At 38.2% G+C, this 22,831-nt stretch overlaps 1 protein-coding gene across 3 annotated transcripts; it reads right to left on the bottom strand.

Moving 5' to 3' along the window:
- Positions 1-1,483: 1,483 nt before the first annotated feature.
- On the bottom strand, positions 1,484-22,105 carry top1mt (DNA topoisomerase I mitochondrial). 3 transcript variants are annotated; one of them, XM_084399311.1, is made up of 22 exons: positions 21,615-22,105; positions 21,379-21,467; positions 20,241-20,319; positions 20,121-20,170; positions 19,997-20,036; positions 18,296-18,321; positions 18,140-18,194; positions 17,968-18,072; positions 15,410-15,627; positions 13,689-13,804; positions 13,409-13,530; positions 12,649-12,771; positions 11,045-11,232; positions 10,174-10,318; positions 9,448-9,591; positions 8,475-8,657; positions 8,112-8,180; positions 7,259-7,373; positions 5,830-5,957; positions 4,379-4,473; positions 3,399-3,548; positions 1,484-1,692 (listed from the first exon to the last, which is right to left on the bottom strand). In XM_084399311.1, the coding sequence occupies exons 2-22, from the start codon at positions 21,429-21,431 to the stop codon at positions 1,590-1,592; spliced, it is 2,307 nt and encodes a 768-aa protein (XP_084255437.1). In that variant the 5' UTR covers positions 21,432-21,467; positions 21,615-22,105; the 3' UTR covers positions 1,484-1,589. The 3 variants fall into 3 exon arrangements, with proteins under 3 accessions (XP_084255437.1, XP_084255436.1, XP_084255438.1); XM_084399310.1 differs by having other exon boundaries at positions 19,997-20,039; positions 21,615-21,746; XM_084399312.1 differs by lacking the exon at positions 21,615-22,105 and having other exon boundaries at positions 21,379-21,574.
- Positions 22,106-22,831: the final 726 nt, after the last annotated feature.

Below are 22,831 nucleotides of genomic sequence, written 5' to 3'. Positions count from 1 at the left end.
TTTTTAAATTAAAAAAAACAAGATTAAAATCTAGAAAACCAAAAAAAATAAGATTATAAAATAAATAAGTAAATACATTCTATTAAAATAAAATAAAATAAATGAATAAACAAAAAGACTAAAATTAAATACATACACATTATATACAAAATACATAATAATGCAACTTAATTGAAAAAATGATATTGTATATCTAAAATTAGTTTGTGTATCAATTGTGTGTTTGTAAAAGACAGATGTTGTTCAAATGTTAGGAATAGGATGATCATATTTTGGGCTCTGTGGATCTAAAAGATTGAAAAGCCCTGAACTACAGGATCATCAGAGACGAACTGAGAGAGGATGTTGAACTTATTTTAATTAAATAAATAAAATGCATACTAGTCTAAGATGGCGGATAACAGGCATGGCTGACTTCAGAAAGGTCTCTGGAGAAACAAAACCATCAGCTTCAATACAGTCGAACACAGACGAAACATTTCAGGAGGCGAAACTAAATCTAGCGGAGTCAGAGGACAGCACTCAAAACCAGAGAGAAACATGAGTGATTGAGTCTTAACGAAGCGGAACACTAACATCTGTCTGAGTAAACCAAAGACGACTCCAACGTTCCTCTCATTATCACAGTTTATTCGCTTTAGTTTAGAAAATGGTAATAAAATATGAGCAGAACTCAGCTGATATTTGACTGGTTTTGTCCGTCCTTCTGTTAGACTGTCTCACACATGAATTATGTTGAATATCTGTCAGCTGTTAAATTTAACTACACAATTAGATAATACCAGTTTAGCTCAACCAATCACCAAGCAATGCTTCATTGTGTTCAGTCTGTGTGTAAAAAGAGCATTAGCAATTAAAGACTTCAGTTAAACATGATCAGCTCAAAGTGTCCCATTTTAGTCTCTGCATGAAGAATTATTGGGTATAATATGTCACAGTTTACTTTATTCTGCTCTCCTCACTTACAGAAGTGAACTATAGTGTCCTGATCACTCTATTAATAATATAAAAGATGATCTCTGGTGTCTGAGTGATGTTTGGTTGGACTGTAGATGCTTCACACACACACATTTCTCCTGATTAACCCTTTAGATTAGCCGCTCTACAGAGATACAGATGATATTAGGAAACTCCTGCAAACACACTGCGGATCCCTTATTATTCCCAGCCGTTCCCTCTCAGAGCGAAGCCTAATCCGGGCCTAATCCCACTGCAGTCTCCAGCTGATCCCGACTCACTGACGACACCGGGAGAAACGCAGAGGAGTCGATCGCAACACCTCGTCAATCCCTCGAGACGTCGGCACGTTGACATTCAGAGAACAGCTTCTCCCTCATTTAAAGTCACCGGGTGGAAGCGCATGATCAAATATTGAAGAGCTGCGATGGAAGAAACCATCAGGATTTTTTGACGTGTTCATATTAAACCGTGTGAAATGCAAATCAGAACACGAATGACAGCTGTCAATCAAACCTGAAGCAGTGAAGTGATCAAACTAGACGTTTTATTATTATCATCATGATGTTACACAACGGATAAGCTCAAAACAAAACACAAGATGCTAACAGAACCTGAGAGGTGTTCAGGCTTCAGAACTGGAAGTGCTCGTCCGTCATGTGGATGGCCCAGGTGAACTTGTCCCGCTGGGTTTTATTGTAGATCTTTTCAATGGGGACGTTGTGTTTCTTACACCTATAAAGCAACATCATGTGATTAGAGCGTCATCGTGATCTGAAGGAAACTCAATCTATCAATAAATCTGTCAATCACCACCGCTAAAGGCAGTAGCAGCTCACTGCAGAACACCAGATCCAGGGGGCGGAGCTGGACCCAGATCTAAGGGGTGGAGATGGGTAGGTTTAGGTATATGTAAGGTGGGAGGAGTTGGATCTGGATCTAACTCCTCCCCCTGGATCTCGTGTTCTGCAATGAGGACCATCTCGCTATAGGCCCTGATATACTTCAAGCTAGTGATGAAACTTCACGAAGCTTTGAAACAAGCAGAAAACGAAGAACTGAGTATATCGGGGCATTAACGGCACTTTCAGTCGTTTACGGCAGAAAATGTGACGCTTTTTCCACCCAATTAATGCTGGAGTTTGATTGGAGAGCTGGTGATCATCGTTCAAGCTCACACCGGTGCACAGCGTCTTGAACGACATGTTTCCTGGTAACGGTGTGTAACGGGGTTTGAGATGCTGTGTGTTTTCTCTTGTTTGGTGTGTGTGTCAAAAATATCAATCCAATCAGCAGCAACATGAATATAAACACGCGGTGTTAAGGCGAGACACTACAGGTGAATAGGGTAAACATTTTTAACTAGCAGATATCACCATGACACTTTCCCAGTTTAAATATGCAAATGAGGCAATATCTAATTAAATATGCGCTAATTTGCATATATAAAAAAAACGAAATCTGAGTATTGGATAAAGCCAGGTTAAAAATGATTTTTTCATTGTGTTCACATATTAGATGGGAAAAAATGACAGAGGGATTTATGGAGATCTACTTCTGTTATCCTGTAAATCAGAATATACTGTCAATAGCCTTAAAAATTATTTTCGCCATGTTTTTTGGAATAAAATGTTATATAAATCAGGCTAGGAATAATATATTTACAAATCCCTCTGTAAATGTCTTCATAATATAACTAGGTACAAGACTGGGAAGTGTGGTGTGTGTCGGTGCTGCTGAAGTGGAGATTTCAGAGAGAAAAGTCTTTAAAGATTTATCATCAGCCAATGAGATTGCGCATTCAGCCCTTTTACTTTCCCGATTGGTTGCTGATAAAAAGGAAATGACCATATTTGGATCGACAGCATTGTACAGGAGAGAGAGAGCTTTCCAGCGGTGTGTGTGATGACAGGAGCAGACAGAGATCGCGGAGCAGCGGGTTCATTAAGAACGGCAACTTTTGTTGAATTTATGAGAAATCTACAGACGCAAACAGACGAAGTGTGTAAAATAAAGACCTAAATGTGTATTTCTGACTTTTCTTCACCACAAGTCTGAAAGAAGACGTGTTATTGAAGACAAATATCAAAATTGACCAGTGAAAAAACCCCGATGTTTTTGCCTGCCGTGTCTCGCCTTAAAGAGACTCACACAACGCGTCCGGGTAAAGTCGTTTACACACGTGTCCTGCAGATCGAACATTCTCCACCGAAATTTTCACACGTAAAAAAATAAATTGTTGTCAATCACGCTTATACACTCCCTCCGAAACACTCGTTTGTGATAAAACATTCGAATTGGATTTGATTTTCTAAGTTTTGAGTGAGTGAGTGAGTGAGTGAGTGAGTGAGTGAGTGAGTGAGTGAGTGAGTGAGTGAGTGAGTGAGTGAGCGAGAGAGAGCACGTGTGTGTGTGTGTGTGTGTTGTCTGTCAGTAGTCACCAGGCCACAGTGATGCGCGGGTCCAGGTAGTTTAGTTTAGACGTTCCCAGAGCGATGACCTTGTTTTCCTCTCGATCCGTTTCCTGAAGCTGGAGCTTCTTCAACTGTTCACACAGTCTCTGGACGAGCTTCTCCTTCTTCTCCACCAGCCTAAAGATGGACAGAACGAGAGAGAGAGAGAGAGCGAGAGAGAGAGAGAGAGAGATAGAGATAGAGAGAGAGAGAGAGAGAGAGAGAGAGAGAGAGAGAGAGAGAGAGAGAGAGAGAGAGAGAAAGAGAGAGAGGGAGAGAGAGCGCGAGAGAGAGAGAGAGAGAGAGAGAGAGAGAGAGAGAGAGAGAGAGAGAGAGAGAGCGAGAGAGAGCGAGAGAGAGAGAGAGAGAGAGAGAGAGAGAGAGAGAGAGAGAGAGAGAGAGAAGAGAGAGAATTTTTTTTAATGTATTTTTTTTTTTTTTTTTTTTTAAATACCAATATTGTAGATTTTGCCATGCAAGTCACATTTTGTATCATCTGAAACATTGACATTCCAAAAAGCTTATATAAATGTAATGAACATCTGTATGTGTGTTGAATGAGGAAGATTACTTCACACACACCTCTTTCTCTTTAATACATTAGTTTAGGGGTTTATAATAAATGCTCCAATAATCTGTGTTTGTGTAATTGTTCCCGTTCTAAATCCTGATAATCCTGCAGTGAAGCGGGGGGAACTAAGACACGGTTGCAGTTTGTTTTATTGTATTTCCCATGATTTCTGAATGTAATGATACAATCCTGTCTGCATTTAAATAGAGTGTGAAAAAAGAAATGATTAAATTAAATGTCAGATTGAAGGTAATTTCACCGTTTGAAACGGCTGAGGACGAGTGTGTGTGTGTGTGTGTGTGTGTGTGTGTGTGTGTGTGTATCCGTCTCAGTGTTTGTTCTCCAGCTGCTGGCACACCATCAGCTCCACTAACCTTGAGTTAAAAACAGTTCTTACTTCTTGGATTTGTCAGACGGAGCGTCTTTATTCGCTCTCTTCGCTTCTTTCAGCTCTTTCTTGGCCTCTTCAATCTGTTCCTTTTTCTTTTGGATCTGCAACATCAACACACAAACAGAAGTAAGCGAATGTGAGCGTCACCTTTGACCAGACCACATATACACACACACACACACCTAGAAGAGCCGTGCGTGTGCGCGTGTGTGTGTGTGTGTGTGTGTGTGTGCTGACTCTGCTTTCATCGCTCAGGTCTCAGCTGAGGTCGAACACTATAAGCAACCGGACAATAGCTCTGCACTTTACACCGTGTGTGTGTGTGTGTGTGTGTGTGTGTTTGTGTTTGTGTGTGTGTCTGTGATTATTTCTGACAGCCTCGTCCTTTAAAGCTCCAGTCGTGACCTTGATTTTAGAGCTGAATGAAAAACCCATTTCACTTTCCTGCATTTACAAAACCACCTCGAGTCCAATAACATCTGACCCTTAAAGTCACGCGCCGCGAGCGATTCACGACAGGAAACGGTTTCATTATGTGTCTTAAATACTGCAACACACTCTTCAAGTCTGAATTCAATCCAATTTCAAGTCTCAGTGTAAAAGAGGCCATTGTCTCAGGCTCTACTAGAACAGGTTTTCCTGCTTGAATGTTGATTATTTTCCTCATATTCTCCATTGTTGCGGCTCCTCTCTTCCCCGTCTGTCAGTAACGCTCTGTTTACTTCCTGTCTCTATGAAGCCCCTCCTTCTGAAAAGCACACTGTGCTCTGATTGGTCGGCTGGAGCAGTGTGTTGTGATTGGTCGAGCGCTTCGAGTGTGTTTGTGAAATGTCCCGCCCCTTTCCATAACCGCCAGTTTAACACACTACTGACTAACTCAACCAGGCCCCGCCCCTTTATTCTGCGCATTAATTATTATAATGAGGAATATTGTGACGTGTTCGTTCAGCATCATTACTCCAGTCTTCAGTGTCACATGATCCTTCAGAAATCATTCTAATATGATGTTCAAGAAACATTTATGATTATTATCAGTGTCACATCTGTGATACATTTATTTTTCAGGATTCTCTGATGAATAGAAAGTTTAAAAGATCAGCATTTATTTGAAATAGAAGCTTTTGTAACATTATAAATGTCACATTTGATCAAATTAATGCATCCTAACTAAAAAGTATCCCAAATTTCTGGATGGTACACATTTTCCACAAAAATATGATAATCAAATGTTGAGCATCAAATCCTCATATTAGAGTGATGTGTGAAGGATCATGTGACCCTGAAGACTGGAGTAATGATGCTGAACATTGGCAGGAATAAATGACACTACTATATATATATACAGATGATTTACATTAGAATAATATTTCACAATTTTTATTGCAAAGGTCATTACTAATGAACTGTAAAGCAGCAGTGTGATGCCTGAGATCTGTGGATTATGGATTATGCCGCACCTTCTCCTGCAGGATCTGCATGGATTTCTCGAACGTCTTGGGTGCCGCCCTCTGGTGGTTGCAGAGGATCGCTACGGCTCGGTTCGCTCGGTTATACGACAGGATCTTCTCCTCCACCGTCATGTCCTCTGAAAGAACACCAGCATGAACATCAACTCTGGTTATGAAGATCCTTCTCAGTGTTCAGTCAGAGCAAATGTCCCCTTAGTTGGGGATATTCAATTTAATATTCATCAATATTATTGATCTGCTGCATTGATACCATCATATGAGAACTGGAGGATGACATCATGGTTTTCTCCAGAGCGGCTATATATATATATATGGGCTGGGTACTGACACAAATTTCACAATTAGATTCAAGTTTGATTACGATTCGATTCTATATTGATTATTTTGGATATCAGCTGCAATACATGACAAAATTTCTCAAGGAAAACATCTCTTCACTAATGCTGTAACTATGGGAGTCAGGTGTAGCCTATAGGCTTCATTAGCCTGCTATAATACTGAAGGTAAAAATGAACTGATTTGTATACAAACACTTAAAATACACTTATGTATATGTAATGTATTTACAATAATAAAGTTATATGAAATTATATAAACATTTAAATGGTGGCTGTCATAAAAAACTTTCCAGATTTATTCAAACATGCATTAAAAATTGAAGAACATTAAAAATTATAATGAATGTGTAATATGGTGCATATATTTAGCAGAATGCTCCTCTCTAGAGTTAATATCTCTCTCTGACTGATGAGTTTATGGCCACTGGATACGGTTTTTCTGAGGTAAATGTGACGTTACATGACATTGTTTACTGACGTCTTTCCACGGTTGAAACACTGAGCGACTCCATGTCACATGATACGGACTTCGATAAGTTGTACTCTATCTTTAACACACTTTCAGAAGCTCATTCATGTTTATCTCGCGCTGTAACTGGTGTTATTAAGGCGGAGGAGAAGATCATGTGCTTCTCTAGAGCTGAGTCAGAGCGATCTCACGCCACAGCGACAACACGCTGTTTATGTTTTTGAATTTCGTAAGAAAATGGACGTAATTTGAAATCTGAGACTTTGTTTCATATCAATAGTATCAAAGCACAAAGATTACTGTGATGTAGTGGATGGGATGCGCTACAATGTTACATTCATTCATCAACTGAACACAGGATGACTAATCGATTCTTGGGATTTAAGAATCAATATCGGTTCGTAAAAATGAGAATCGATTAAAATCGAGAAATCTATATTTTTTACCCAGCCCTAATATATATATATAAAATGAACTTAAGCTGGACTGTGACGCTATTTTCTTCTGGAAACAAACTTTGTTGCATTATTGTCCTGTTATCTCGGTAAAGCTGCTCTGAAACACTCTGTATAATATAAAGCTGTATAAATAGACGTGTGTGATGTCTGACCTGTGGTGAGTTTGTTGAGCTGATCCTGCAGTGTGGTCGAGGCGTTGAAGGTTCGAAACACTTTGGCCGTCAGTCCCGGCATGCACTCGTTCAGGGCCTTGTTGAGGTTGATCGTCTGAAAAGAACAGAAAAACATGTTATAGTGTCATAAACTCAACAGACTGAATGCTGGGTAGTGCTGGTTAGTAACATGTGATAGCACATGATGCAGTAGGAAAGATTACATGACAATGCCAAAGAAAACATTTACAATTGTCATTTAGTTCAGCTTGTAGTAAAATACACTAAAACTGAAATTAAAAAATAAATATTATATATAACCTGAAAAAAAAATATTAAAAAAAATTATACACACACAAAAAAAAGATTACAAAAGAAATAAGTCAAATGACTATATTTAAAGTCCTCCTGTGGTGTAACACCAGCTTTTAATGTAGTTTATGTGTCTATGTGGTGTTTTTAATGTGCTTTAAGACAAAGCATGTGTAAGTTCATAAGTCGACACCATTGCTGAGTATTTCCTCCTTAAAACTGCAGTGAACCAAAGACAGTCTCAAACACACGCTTTGAAATCGCTGGTGTTTCTGACGTCACAAACTACCTTGTAACCAATCAGATCAACGTGTGATCGTCAACCAGTGGATCTCTGAGCTGAGTGAGTGAGTGGAGGCGGGGCTCATTTGCATATTCATAGAACCGCGCATACTTAATGAGGCGAGGGTGTCGAGTTACAGTCAAGATATTTCAAGACTTTAAGGAAAACACATTGAAATATGTCATTTTGGTGATCAGAGATGAGTTTTAAGGGACATTATGATTATTTTAGCTGCATGATTCAACAATCACCACTTACTGTAATTCGGTCAAATAAATCATCTTCTGGATCCTTGTGCTTTATGAACAGCTTCAGGTTCTTGAAAACCTGTGAGTGAAAGATCAGAATAAAGCAGTCAATCATGACAAACACAAACAGAGCTGCCATAATCATCTCTCACATTCATTGTGTATCAATAATACTTAATAATGCATTCATTCATCTAAAATCCAAGAGATTCCTTCAACTAGATATGAAGTTAAATAAATAAATAAAAACGTTTTAAAAAAAGAAAATAGAATTTTTGGACAGGAACATCAACAAATCAGCCATGATGCAGGAAAAAAGCACAACGCCAAGGGGTTCATTAAAAAAAAAAAAAAAAATCAGTGTTTGCGTGACCTGTTTCTCCACCGGCACTTTATTGTAGTAGCGGATGGAGTCTTTCCCCAGGAAGTCGAACTCCACGACGTGTTCGAGTCCGTCGAGGCGCCGGTGAAGCGAGATGTGCTCCACACGCAGAGAACAACAGCCCACCGTATCCGCAGAGTCCTCGTCCTTCTCGTTCCCCGCGCGCAGGGCCAGCTGGACAACACACACAGCACACACTGATCAGAACATACACACACACACACACACACAACGACCTGTGTGAATCAGGCGCGTCATTCTCACAGCACAGCCTCTCTGGATCTAACAGGGTCAGGGTTCGTACAGGGACTGGAAAATTAAACTCCAGGACTTTTCAAGCACTACTTTTTGGGTTTTCAAGGACTTCAATCAGAGATCTCACTCATCAAACAATATCTTTATTATCTTTCAAATTCTCACAAAGGTAAACAGATAAACAAAAATAAACTAATAAACTAAATGGCAGAAATAAAGAGCAGCAGATGCAGTGACTGCGGTAACTTCCACCACTGAGAGGACTCTATGACACAGATATCGCTTTCCTTATTAAATCTGATTTCTTTCCTCATGAATATATGATTGACTTGAAGAATAAAAGCTGCATCATATACTAGGATATTTATATGAGCAATATCACACTCATAGCCGTGAGAAAACCTCTATATCAGACGAGCTGCAGCACTAATCTTGTGTGAAAACATTGTTTTATCGATGAAATTAAACACTAATTTCACAAATATTGTCTTTCAATAACTCAAGCGCTTTTCATAAATATGGCTGTTTTCAAGGACTTACATTTCAAAAAAGTCAAATTCAAGTTTGTACCTTGTACGAACCCTGTGGGTGGAGTTTAACCTAAGTTAGGGTGTGGCTGGGCCTTTAAGCGACACCCATTGTGTCCAGAGAGGCGGAGCTGGATGTAAAGCCCCGCCCCCCTCTGGCTCTGTATCCGTGACGAGCTCACCTTATCGATGAAGTAGATGGCAACTCCTCTCTGTCTGCTCTTCATCTCCCGGGACGTCCAGTCGCGCTTGTACTGCTTTCTGATGGCGTTCACACACACCTTCAGCTGACGCGCCGTCTCGTACTTCTGCCAGTCCTTCTCGCCCTGAGCACAGACCATCATCATCATCATCATCATCGTCATCATCATCGTCATCATCATCGTCATCGTCATCATCATCGTCATCATCATCATAGATGTGTGCCGTTATATGTCTCACTCATCATTATATGTTTGTCTAAAAAGCAACGGCTCTCATGTTTTGCAAATGTGAGTAAACTCTGTCATGTTTGCAGGAGTGTGATATGAAGAGTGTGTGAAGTAACTATTATCTATCTATATTTATATATTATATCAACAGTGTGAAGGTGAACAGCACATAACATGCTCAATACCAGTATAGACATGAATATCTATTGGTACAATAAAAACAATGGCGTAAGATTAGTCATGTGACACAAACTACAGTCCACACTACAACGCGGGAACAGTAAATATAGCAGAAAATATATAATTTAGAAAATATAGCGTTTTCAAATTGATCCACTTTGGAGAGCGGTTTCATAAAGCTTCGTTTTCATTAATAAAAACGCTGTCTCAGTGTGAACAGAAGGACAGAACGAGAGACAAAGATGCTTTTCAAACTCACTCACACACACACACACACACACACACACACACACACACCTTGAGTTTGGAGCTGGGGTTCAGCATGATGTACTTGGGTCGTCCGTGAATGTTCTCGAGCCACGACGCCAGCCATGTGACCGTGTTGTCGTGCTGGACGCGCTTCCAGCGGTGTCCTGCAGGGGCTTCTGGGATCTTGGAGTCTCTGAGGAAAACGAGTTAAAGATGATGCGATACTCGAGCACCGTGATTAAACTTAATCATTCATTCATTCATATGTTTCTGAGAAATCGTTTTAATCATTAAAAGAACAATGTCTACACAACAGAATTCATAATTTAATAATTAATTAATTTTAAGAATAATTCCTGAGAAATTGGTTTTATTTTTTCCCCTAAAATTCAATTTAATTTTAACTAAATTTTAATCATTAAAAGATTAAAACAGCTAAAATTAAATAATTCTTTATTTTTGACAATTAGTCCCAGTGAAACCAATTTTGAGCTTGGATTCTATGCTTTATGATTTAATACAACTTTATAATCAAAAACAGTGGTCATTAAGTGAATTCATAAAACTAACAATTTAATAATTAATTTTAATAATAATAATAATAAAGTTCTATATAAATTCTGTGCTTTTCAATTGAATACAAATGTACAGAAAATAATAATAATTTCCTACTTGAAACTTTGACAATTTAATAATTCATTAATTTTAAGAATAATAAGCCTCTGTGAAATCTGCAACTCAACCTCATTACAAGCAAGGACAAAAAGAAAGCAATTTCATTTGAATTAATCTCGATTCTGGAATAAATAAATAAAAATAAAGTATTTCTATAGTGATAGTGATGTAAGTGAATGGATAATGTTAATTGTCTCTGTCCTTATCCAAATAAGACCTGAATTGAGATGCGTGCACTGCTCACTGGCTGCAGTTGATGGTGACGTGCTCCGGCTGGATGCGCTTCTTCAGTTTTCCCATCTTCGGATGTTCTCCTCTCCCGCGGAACAGACCCGGAGGCTCCAGCTTGAAGTTCCCGATCTTCTCCCGGTGTCCGTCCAGCACACAGAACCCGTACTCCTCCATCAGACGACTGGACTCCTCCTTCAGGACCTGATTGAAACACACCTAGAGTCACACTAGTCGAGTCTCCTTCATTTATACAGCGCTTTAACAGTCCAGATGTTTCACAGCAGCTTTACAGTGATAACAGGAGATTACAGTAGCAGAGATTGTTTAACTTTATTCTAGAGCTGCTGTAAAGCCTATTGTCCAGATAAAGTTAGTTGATTGATTCACTTCCGTTGTAAAGATCATTAGTGATTAACTTAGTGGCCGCTAACACACGCCGTTCTCACAGGAAACAGAAACGTTTAATGTGTTCTGGACGTTCATTTGCACAACAACTATTTCAAAGTTTGCGTTATCGAGCAGCAAAGCTCAAGAAAGAGGTTTTGAAAAGTTCTCAAACTCCAAAAACGCAAACCTGACGCCGTGCACATGCGTATATTACGAGTTTAGTCTATGGGTATGCGTGTTTGAATATGGGCATGTAGTCTTTCTTTACAAATATACTACAAAAAAATGCTTTCCTCACTCAGTATTTGTGTCTTGTTTCCAGTCCAAATATCAAAGACTTCTTAAATCGAGATGCATTTACTTCAGCAGTAAAACGCCATAATATATTATGTCTTGTTTTCTGGGGGAATAAATCAATAAAGTGAGTTTTTGCTTAAAACAAGCTAAATGATCTGCCAATGGGGTCAGAAAAATAATCTTGTTTCTGTTTGAATTAAAGGTGCAGTGTGTAATATTTAGGAGGATCTGTTGACAGAAATGTAATATCATATTCATAACTGTGTTTTCAGTGGTGTATGAAGACCTTACATAATGAAGCGTTATGTGTTTATTAGCTTATAATGAGGCATTTCTCTCTACACACACCGCGGCTCCGCTTACATCCACGTTTCTACGGTGGCCCTGAACGGACAAATGCGTTTCATCACTATGTTGTTCTTCATGATAAGAAGCTTCAGCTAAAGTCAACGAATAAAACACTGACACAATGATGAACAAGTAACAATAATATTCGCAATAACATCATTTTACTGAATAATTAAGTAAACATAATTTCTTAATCTTTGTAAAGAAACCTCATTGCTGAACTGGCTACTCTCTGCTGTCTCAGACGACGACATCACTTCCTGTCGGCCACCGTAACTTCTGTTGGGTGCAGTTCACAATCTCACCACTAGATGCTGCTAAAACTTACACACTGCACCTTTAAGATTATTTTTCTGACCCCATTGGCAGATAATTTTGCTTGTTTTAAGCAAAAACTCACTCAATTTTAATTAATTCCCACGGAAAACAAGACCTAAAATCTTATGGCATTTTACTCATCTAGTAAATGCATCTTGATTTAAGAATTTTTTTATATTTGGACAGGAAACAAGACAAAAATACTAAGTAAGAAAAGCATTTTTGCAGTGCAGAGTTGCTTATTAAATAAGTCTGTGTCACACACACCTGCTTCTCCTCCTTCGTCATGTTCTTCCGCTCCTCCGACTTCTCCACGAAGTACTTGTGCATGTGGCTGAAGTCACACTTGGAGAGCGTCTTGATCAGCTTCCGCTCCTCGTCAGTCATTTCCTGAAGACAAGACCATTCAAGAATGAGTTTAGGTTTACCAGGGGTGTAAGAGAACTCAAACTCCACTGAAAACTGGGATACTGAGTGAAAACTTTAATGAAAAGCCCAAAACAAAGTAAAAAAGAACAACTTTAAATTGTGCATGAGTTAAAGGGATAGTTCACACATTTAACAAGCGAACAACAAAAAGTTGTCACCTAAAAGACAATGTAGCAGTGTAACTAATTAGCATAATGCCCGCCTTTGGTGTTGATTGGCTGAGCAGCGTCTCTTAGCCCCGCCCTCAAACACTGTAGTGTATCTGAGACTGGGAGAGTTTGGTTCGTGTTGTTCGTGTGGAGAAGACGCTGTTTTCTGAGATCGATACGGTGAAACCCACGCCATCGTCACTGTGATCAAGAGCTGAGATTCAGATATGATAATGAGCGTTTGCTTTCTGACCAATCACAGCAGAGCAGCTCTCAGAGAGGCGGAGCTTAGAAGCGTTTCAGACACTGAGAGGAAAGAGCTGACGCTGCAGTGGAGATTATGAGGACATTACAGTGTTTTTGAGCTTGTGTGAATGTGAATCTGTTGTAGGAGACTCAGAAACAGCATGATAGTGTGTTTATGCGAGAGATTATTGTTGGGTTCTGACCTCCCTCCAGTCAGTGAAGAAGTTGTTCTGAAACACCTCTTTACTGGTGTACTCGTGGTCCAGCATCTTGGCGTAGAAAGTGGCGATCTCCTCCGTCGCTGGACTGAGTTTCAGCAGCCGCCCTGAAGACACACACACACACACACACACACACACACAGTCTTTCATCAGCATATCAACACTTATTCTGCTGTGTATTACTGTCAAGCTGCTGTGAAACAATCTGTACTGTATGAAGCGCTGTGGAAATAGAGCCGACTTGATCACATGACATGTTTACCATCGTAATAAAAGGGCACGTTATCGGGCAGCGGATCATATTCTGGAGCGAAGTACGGGCCTTTATGCTCCAGACGGCTCCACTTCTGACTGTCCGACGACTTGCTCTCCTCCCACCTGGACATTCACTCGCAGGTTATTCATCACACACACACACACACACACACACACGCACGCACGCACGCACACAAACACGCACGCATGCACACAGGTTATTCATCACACACACACACACACGCGCACACACACACACACACACGCACAGGTTATTCATCAAGCACACACACACACACACACACACACACAGAAAGTGTTGAAGAATCAATCATAAGCAGATGCATGAAAAATATGAAACATTAACAGTGAATATAATGAGCAATTATACAGTCTGCAAATTCAACCTCAAATATTAATACATTTTATGTTTAATGTGTAAAAATGTACATTTTAAGAATGATTTATTAATTATTTATTGATAAATTATGCAGTTTTTTAATGAATTATTTAAAATATAAAAATATTATATTGAAATAATATAAAATATTTTTAAATATGTTAAAATAATATAAAAACAATATTAAGATAATATTTGATAAACAGTCTCACTCTGATTCATATTAATAAAGAAACTGAATACACAATTCTACATAATATGCTTAAACTGTACAACTAATTAAGATTAATAATTTATTAATAAATTATTTATTGAAAAACAGATTTGCATGACCGATGTCCACGGATTTTTTTAAATGAATATATGAAATAATAAATTCTTATTTAATATTACAAATTATATTAAATAAAAATAATATTTTAAGTTATTTAACAGTCTTGCACCAATTAATATGAGCTCAAAGCAATACACAATTCTACGTAATTATGTGTCAAATTATTGATTACTATATAAAAAGATTTAATACAAATTAATTTAAATCGTCGATTATTATATAAAAATATTAATTTATTAATAAAGATGAATTTACTTTAAAATATATAAAATAATTGTTTTATTATAATATAATTGTATAATTATATTGTAATTAATTCTAAATATTCATTAAATAATACTGATTTTAAAATTGTGTTAATATTCAGCAAAATGTCTATTAAAGCTGCAATCCACCATTCCACATTATTATCCGATTAAAGTTTCCCGTGTCAGCAACCTTTCACCTTACGCGCATGCGCAGATGTGATCTAGTGAAGATCTGAACTGACCTGAAGTCTGGCAGTGTTTTAGCCGCTGCGGCTCCAGAATAATATCGTCTGACATTAGAAACGAGCGAAGCGCCTTTATTACGTTCCGTTGAAATATAAATAAATCGCGAAACAACGCAAAAACATCTTTTCATTCCCCGCAGAAGCAGCCACAGCTGACATGTGCTCACTGCGCATGCGCACTCAGTTACGACAGATCTGTGTGCGTCACATATATGCGTGTCCGACCGGCGGCATCTGCACAATAACAGTTCCGCACGTCACTTCATTCTTCATTTACTTTTTAAATAAGAGTAACAATTATTAAAGTTTATTTCAGCCTATAAAAAAAAAAAAATGCGGACTGAAAAATGAACCGCAGAGAAATTGCATTACATGTGTGACATCAATAATTCTGATATTTAGTCGATTTTCAAAATCAAGTTTAATGAAGTGCATACTTTAATTTTAGGAGCTGAACTGATCAAATGAATGTTCTAAGACTACCTGAAGGAAAGCACATACCACTTCCACTTATCAGACTCCTCGTCTTTCTTGTCCTCTTTCTTCAGCTTCTCTTTCTTCTTCCGCTCCTCCTCCTCGTCTCCTTCCTTCTTCATCTTCTTCTTCTTCTCTGGTTTGTCGTGTTCAGAACTTTGCTTTTTCCTTTTCTTCGCAGACTCTTCGCTCTCTTCATCCTTCACCCTCTTCTTCTTCACCTTCTTCTCTTCTCCGTCCTTCTCCTGCGTTACCAACACAAACGCTGATGAACATCCGTCAAATGCCAAAAGTCAAACGTAACCGACCATGATAAGCAGGAACATAAAATAATAATAATAATAATAATAATCCTGCACTCTTATATCAGGGACTGGAAAATTAAACTCCAGGACTTTTCAAGCACTACTTTTTTGGTTTTCAAGGACTTCAATCAGAGATCTCACTTATTAAACAATATCTTTATTATCTTTCAAATTCTCACAAAGGTAAATAGAGATATATAAAATAAACTAATAAAACTAAATGGCAGAAATAAAGAGCAGCGGATGCAGTGACTGCGGTAACTTCCACCACTGAGAGGATTCTATGACACAGATATCGCTTTCCTTATTAAATCTGATTTCTTTCCTCATGAATATATGATTGACTTGAAGAATAAAAGCTGCATCATATACTTGGATATTTATATGAGCAATATCACACTCATAGCCGTGAGAAAACCTCTATATCAGACGAGCTGCAGCGGTAATTGTGAGTAAAAAGATTGTTTTATCGATAAAATTAAACACTAATTTCACAAATATTGTCTTTCAATAACTCAAGCGCTCTTCATAAATATGACTGTTTTCAAGGACTTACATTTAAACGTCAAATTCCATACGTCAGGCACTTTAAGCAGCTTGTGCGAACCCCTGTTATACACACACCTGATTCATAACACACTCCTGATTCATAACACACTCCTGATTCATAACACACTCCTGATTCATAACACACTCCTGATTCATAACACACTCCTGATTCATAACACACTCCTGATTCATAACACACACCTGATTCATAACACACTCCTGATTCATAACACACACCTGATTCATAACACACACCTGATTCATAACACACACCTGATTCATAACACACACCTGATTCATAACACACACCTGATTCATAACACACACCTGATTCATAACACACACCTGATTCATAACACACACCTGATTCATAACACACACCTGATTCATAACACACACCTGATTCATAACACACTCCTGATTCATAACACACTCCTGATTCATAACACACACCTGATTCATAACACACACCTGATTCATAACACACTCCTGATTCATAACACACACCTGATTCATAACACACACCTGATTCATAACACACTCCTGATTCATAACACACTCCTGATTCATAACACACACCTGATTCATAACACACACCTGATTCATAACACACACCTGATTCATAACACACTCCTGATTCATAACACACACCTGATTCATAACACACACCTGATTCATAACACACTCCTGATTCATAACACACACCTGATTCATAACACACACCTGATTCATAACACACACCTGATTCATAACACACACCTTAACACACACCTGATTCATAACACACACCTGATTCATAACACACACCTTAACACACACCTGATTCATAACACACACCTGATTTATAACACACACCTGATTCATAACACACACCTGATTCATAACACACACCTGATTTATAACACACACCTGATTCATAACACACACCTGATTCATAACACACACCTGATTCATAACACACACCTGATTCATAACACACACCTGATTCATAACACACACCTGATTCATAACACACACCTGATTCATAACACACTCCTGATTCATAACACACACCTGATTCATAACACACTCCTGATTCATAACACACACCTGATTCATAACACACACCTGATTCATAACACACTCCTGATTCATAACACACACCTGATTCATAACACACACCTGATTCATAACACACTCCTGATTCATAACACACACCTGATTCATAACACACACCTGATTCATAACACACTCCTGATTCATAACACACTCCTGATTCATAACACACTCCTGATTCATAACACACACCTGATTCATAACACACACCTGATTCATAACACACACCTGATTCATAACACACACCTGATTCATAACACACACCTTAACACACACCTGATTCATAACACACTCCTGATTCATAACACACTCCTGATTCATAACACACACCTGATTCATAACACACACCTTAACACACACCTGATTCATAACACACTCCTGATTCATAACACACTCCTGATTCATAACACACACCTGATTCATAACACACACCTGATTCATAACACACACCTTAACACACACCTGATTCATAACACACTCCTGATTCATAACACACTCCTGATTCATAACACACTCCTGATTCATAACACACTCCAGATTCATAACACACTCCAGATTCATAACACACACCTGATTCATAACACACACCTTAACACACACCTGATTCATAACACACACCTGATTCATAACACACACCTGATTCGAGTCTTTCTTCCTCTCCTTCCTGAGGTTTTCCTCCACATGGTTCAGATCTTTCTTCTCTTTATGATTGAGACGCTCCTTGCAGCTTTTTGATGGAATCTGAGGATGAAACGGAAGCGATTAAATACTAAACCTGCAAACAAGAGCAAATCCTGCCTCAGAATACCTTCTGTTCGCTGTTCTCCGGCGGGCTGGACTTCTGGAGTCCGTCATGTGGAGTTCTGGCGCATCACACAAACATAACCGGCTTTATTAAACTCATACTCACTTTAGAAAGTTACACAATTAATCAATCATAAGAAGTGAAACTGAGATCTCCTGCCTTTCATCCGGATCTGCTGTGGCATCCTGCAATTAAACATGAGAAAAACCTGTTTCGATCTTGAGAATATGTTAAAGTCTCTTAAAGTCCCCCTGTAGCCCATCACTTTATCCAGTAAACCTCATCTTTCATCACCAGAATTACATATTGAAATGTGTTTTTTTTGTTCACGCCTTATAATATCTTGACTGTAACTCGACACCCTTGCTTCATTTAGTATGCACGGTTCTATGAATATGCAAATGAGCCCCGCCTCCACTCCCTCACTCAGCTCAGAGATCCACTGGTTGACGATCACACGTTGATCTGATTGGTTACAAGGTAGTTTGTGACGTCAGAAACACCAGCGATTTCAAAGCGTGTTTTTGAGACTGTCTTTGGTTCACTGCAGTTTTAAAGGGGTCATATAATGGTACATGCACTTTTACAAGTTGATTGCACTGAAATGTCTGTTGGCAGTGCCTGTACACAACCATCCTATCATGATAAAAATCCATCCAGTGGTTTTGTTTTAATCTCCTTATATGTTTGACCATCTCTGAAATCAAGCCGTTCGATATTGTGACGTCATAAGATCGTACGCCCCTCCCGCTATTGTGATTGACAGCCGTGTTTCAACACAAGACCCGCCCTGAGCAAGCTGTGACAGCCGTCGTCATAGTAGTCCGCCATTGTTGATATGCTGGAGTAGAATGGCGTCTAAGCGATTGTGGTGTTCTGTTCTTAGATGTAATAAGGAACACAGCAGTCATTTGGATGTTCCTAAATCCGAGCCGTTAAAGAAGCAGTGGCTGAGTTTTGTTTTTGAAGAGATATGGCCAAAGGATTGACGCGGGGATTCCCTCACGAGGATTCCCCACGATCATCTGTGCTTTCATGTTTACGCAAATCATTTCACACCAGACAGCTTCACAAACGAGGAAAAACGGATCGGTACCAACGTGTTCCTGCTGAACCTCCAGAAGATGTGAGTGTAATGTTTTATTAACCTTTATATTAGTATTTATATTAATCTTTGCGAAATTTGCAAACCTTGCTGCAGGCTTCACGATGAATGCGTCTAAGGTTTACACTCAGGGTACATTACAGCATGTTTTCTATGTACGACGTTCTCAATATAATTCATAATCCCACGTTTATAACGAATAACACGTGGTTATTGTGTTAGATACGGTCAGAGAATGTCTAATACGGTGTACGCACAGAACAGAGGGGCGGGGTGAGCAAAGCTCATTATCATTTAAAGACACATGCACTGAAACGGCGTGCTGAAAACAGAGCTGTTTTTGACCAGGTAAAATTAGTGTTTTCTTACAATACTAATGAGAATTTTTAATTAAAGTATATTACAAACTTTTAATTTAGACCCTAAAGAATCATATTAGCTTGTACAAAAATGGCATTATATGACCCCTTTAAGGAGGAAATACTCAGCAATGGTGTCGACTTATGAACTTACACATGCTTTGTCTTAAAGCAGATTAAAAACACCACATAGACACATAAACTACATTAAAAGCTGGATTTTCACCACAGGGGGACTTTAAAAATAAAGCTTTTCGGCTCCCTAAAGAGCCTTTGAGTAGCAGTTCATGCATTTTTTTCTTTTGCTTTTATGCAGTGGATGTTATTAAAGATTCTTCATGGAACTTTCAATGCCAATAAAGAATCATTATTTATATATCTTTAAACGACGCTCACCACATCCATGTCAGCATCTCCTGCTTCATTTTGAACTCTGCTGCTAAAACAGATGAACATGCGTGAGGGACACAGAACTTCATGCATTACATTATTATTATCATTATTAGAGCTGAAGACACACCTGGAGACTCCAGACTCCTGCTGACATTCCCCCGAGTCTGACGGTTTCTTCTAGAAACGACACCACACTTCAGACACACATGCATCATTATTTAATGCCCTTCTGTCACGATGCTTTTACCTTCGAGGAATGCTTGTGTTTGCCGTTCAACTCCGAGTCTTTTCCTCTGTCTTTAGAGGAACGCTTGGACTTCTTCTCACTGACACATGCAAGAGATCCTCGTTAATTAAACCTGCAATATCCCTGTTCATCTCACGTGATGCCGTTCCAGGTAACAGGGAACGTTCTTTCAGTTATGAGTAAGGTTATCGTTTAAGGAGAGACACTACAGGCTAAACCAGAGTTGTTTCAGGCATCTGACAAGTTTGAGATTTGAGTGTTTTTTTCAGACTATTGGACAGAAAACATCCAAAATACACTTTTAACTGTATCTTTTATTGCACTTGATCTGTGTGCGTCTGTAGATGTCAGTTACAGTATATCTTTACAGGCCGTTTGCTCAAAATGAGTTTTTCCGCCTACATTGAGCCTGTGATCACTTCAGTAACACTGACATACACCAAACTGTACACTTTTATTCTTATCTATATTATGAATGTTTTCACAGAGGGGTTTGTTCGTATATAATTTTCCTGATTTTAGACATTTTATTTCTAAACAAATGGCAAAAATTTATTTATTTTTGGCTGTTGACAGTATTTTCTGATTTGTGCACTGATAAATAGAGATGTCCTTTGACTCTAATATATATATATATATATATATATATATATATATATAAACATTAAAAAAGAATTCTGAACCGGTCTTCATCCAATGTTCAGATTTTTTGTTCTATACAATTATGCAAATTAGTGCATATTTAATTAGATACCGTCTAATTTGCATATTTAAACAAACAACATTTCAGTAAACTTGTAATACAATTAGTTTTTGTTGGAATTATTAATTAAATCAATCAACTGGTGAAGTATGGTGCCATTTATCAGTTATTTTATACCCTATTCACCTGGGGTGTCTCGCCTTAAAGTTATCTGGTCTTTAATTATGTTCTCAAAACGTAACAACAAAAACATTATTCATACATCGGTCATGAAACGGTTTAGTTTGACGTTCTTATTTTAAATGTCAAACTTGTTACATTTGAATATGTACATTCTGTAACATAATGTCTGCAAAATGACGAAATGGAACGTTCGTGAACATTTACATTTCAAATGTAACGTTTTTATAAGGTAAACATTGCCAGAATCCTGACCTTCTCTCGTGTTTCTTACTGCTCTTCTCATGACCTTCCTTTTCCAGTTTCATCCTGTAAAGTTGGTCCAGTGTTTTCTGCACTAGTCACTGTAAAGACAGCAGATCAGAGTCTAATTAACCGCGTGCATCAGAAGTATTACTAATGACCCGTTTTAATTCGGATTGAGTTAATCGAGTCACATTTACACAGACTCGAGTCGAACATGATGAGTGATCTGATAAAGCTCTCTGTACCTGAGAGGACTTCGCAGCGGCATCAGAATGCATGTCACCTGTCACACCTGAAAGTTTTTAAGTTCCTCTTCTAATCAAGTGCGCAAAATCAGCCACAGCGCCACCTTCTGGAGCAAACCACACGTGCACGAGTCTTCCCTCGTGATCCCAGGAGCCTCAACACTGGGATCGGTCAACTCCCATTGCATTTGTTTAGTTGTTTGGAAGGAATATATCTTTACATGGTGATTTATATGGCAAGCAGTTTTGACTTTGATTCATTCCTAGGATATTAATTGATATCAGGAATTACATTTCCACTAGTAAAATTGTGAATTCTTTAACATCAACAATGACGTCATCACTCGCAAAAATACGAATCGTTGATATCTTGAATTCAATTTCAACTAGTAAAAACTATAATTCTTGATATCTGTTATTGTATTTTCACTAGTTAAATGTCACCATATAAGCTGCCGTTCAAATTAAATTGTTGACAATTTCAGAAATGCAATTCTGCTAGTAAAAACCATACGTTTCTATATCAATAAACAGGCTACTTTGTTACTAGTAAAAATATAAATTCCTGATATCAAGAATTCAGTTGTCATTGGTTGAAATGTTAATTCTTGATATCAGTAAATGTATTTCAACATGTTACACTTGTTATTTATTCTGATGTCTGGAAATGTATTTCTGATATCAATAATCAGGGCCAGTTGTTCAAAGGAAAGCTGATCGGATTGGATCAAATCTTGAAAATGGGTCGTTCACAAGGGAAAGAAGGAATCTGAAATCAGATCAGATCACGGAATCCAATCCTAGTTTTAATCTAGATCAAACCTTCAGTTTGTGTTGTTCAGAACTTGTCAGTAGGATCTGGATAACTTTGATCCAAAAAAACAGGATTATTCCTGATCCCAACAGGGGGTGGGATTTCAAGGTGGATTCCAGGAAGAAAATGTAGTAAAACTTTAAAATTGGTCAAAAATACAACATTTGTATCATGTAATACACACACACACACACACTCACTCATATTTTTGTTTTGCTTTTGATTAGCTTACCTGTTAAAGTAATACTAGACATTAGGCTATATTAAGCCTTTCGGTAGCCTACTGTAAAGTAAAAAAGAGATTTTGGCACCATTAAATAATCCCCAAACAGCTGTAAAAATCATGTTATATTTAATTCAAAGTGTTTTATCACTGTTTCTAAACTACATTGGCACAATCATA

This window comes from Rutilus rutilus, assembly GCF_951802725.1.
Source record: "Rutilus rutilus genome assembly, chromosome: 24".
NCBI lineage: Eukaryota > Metazoa > Chordata > Actinopteri > Cypriniformes > Leuciscidae > Rutilus > Rutilus rutilus.
Note: the sequence above shows the minus strand (reverse complement) of the source record. Positions and strands in the feature narration are given on the sequence as shown.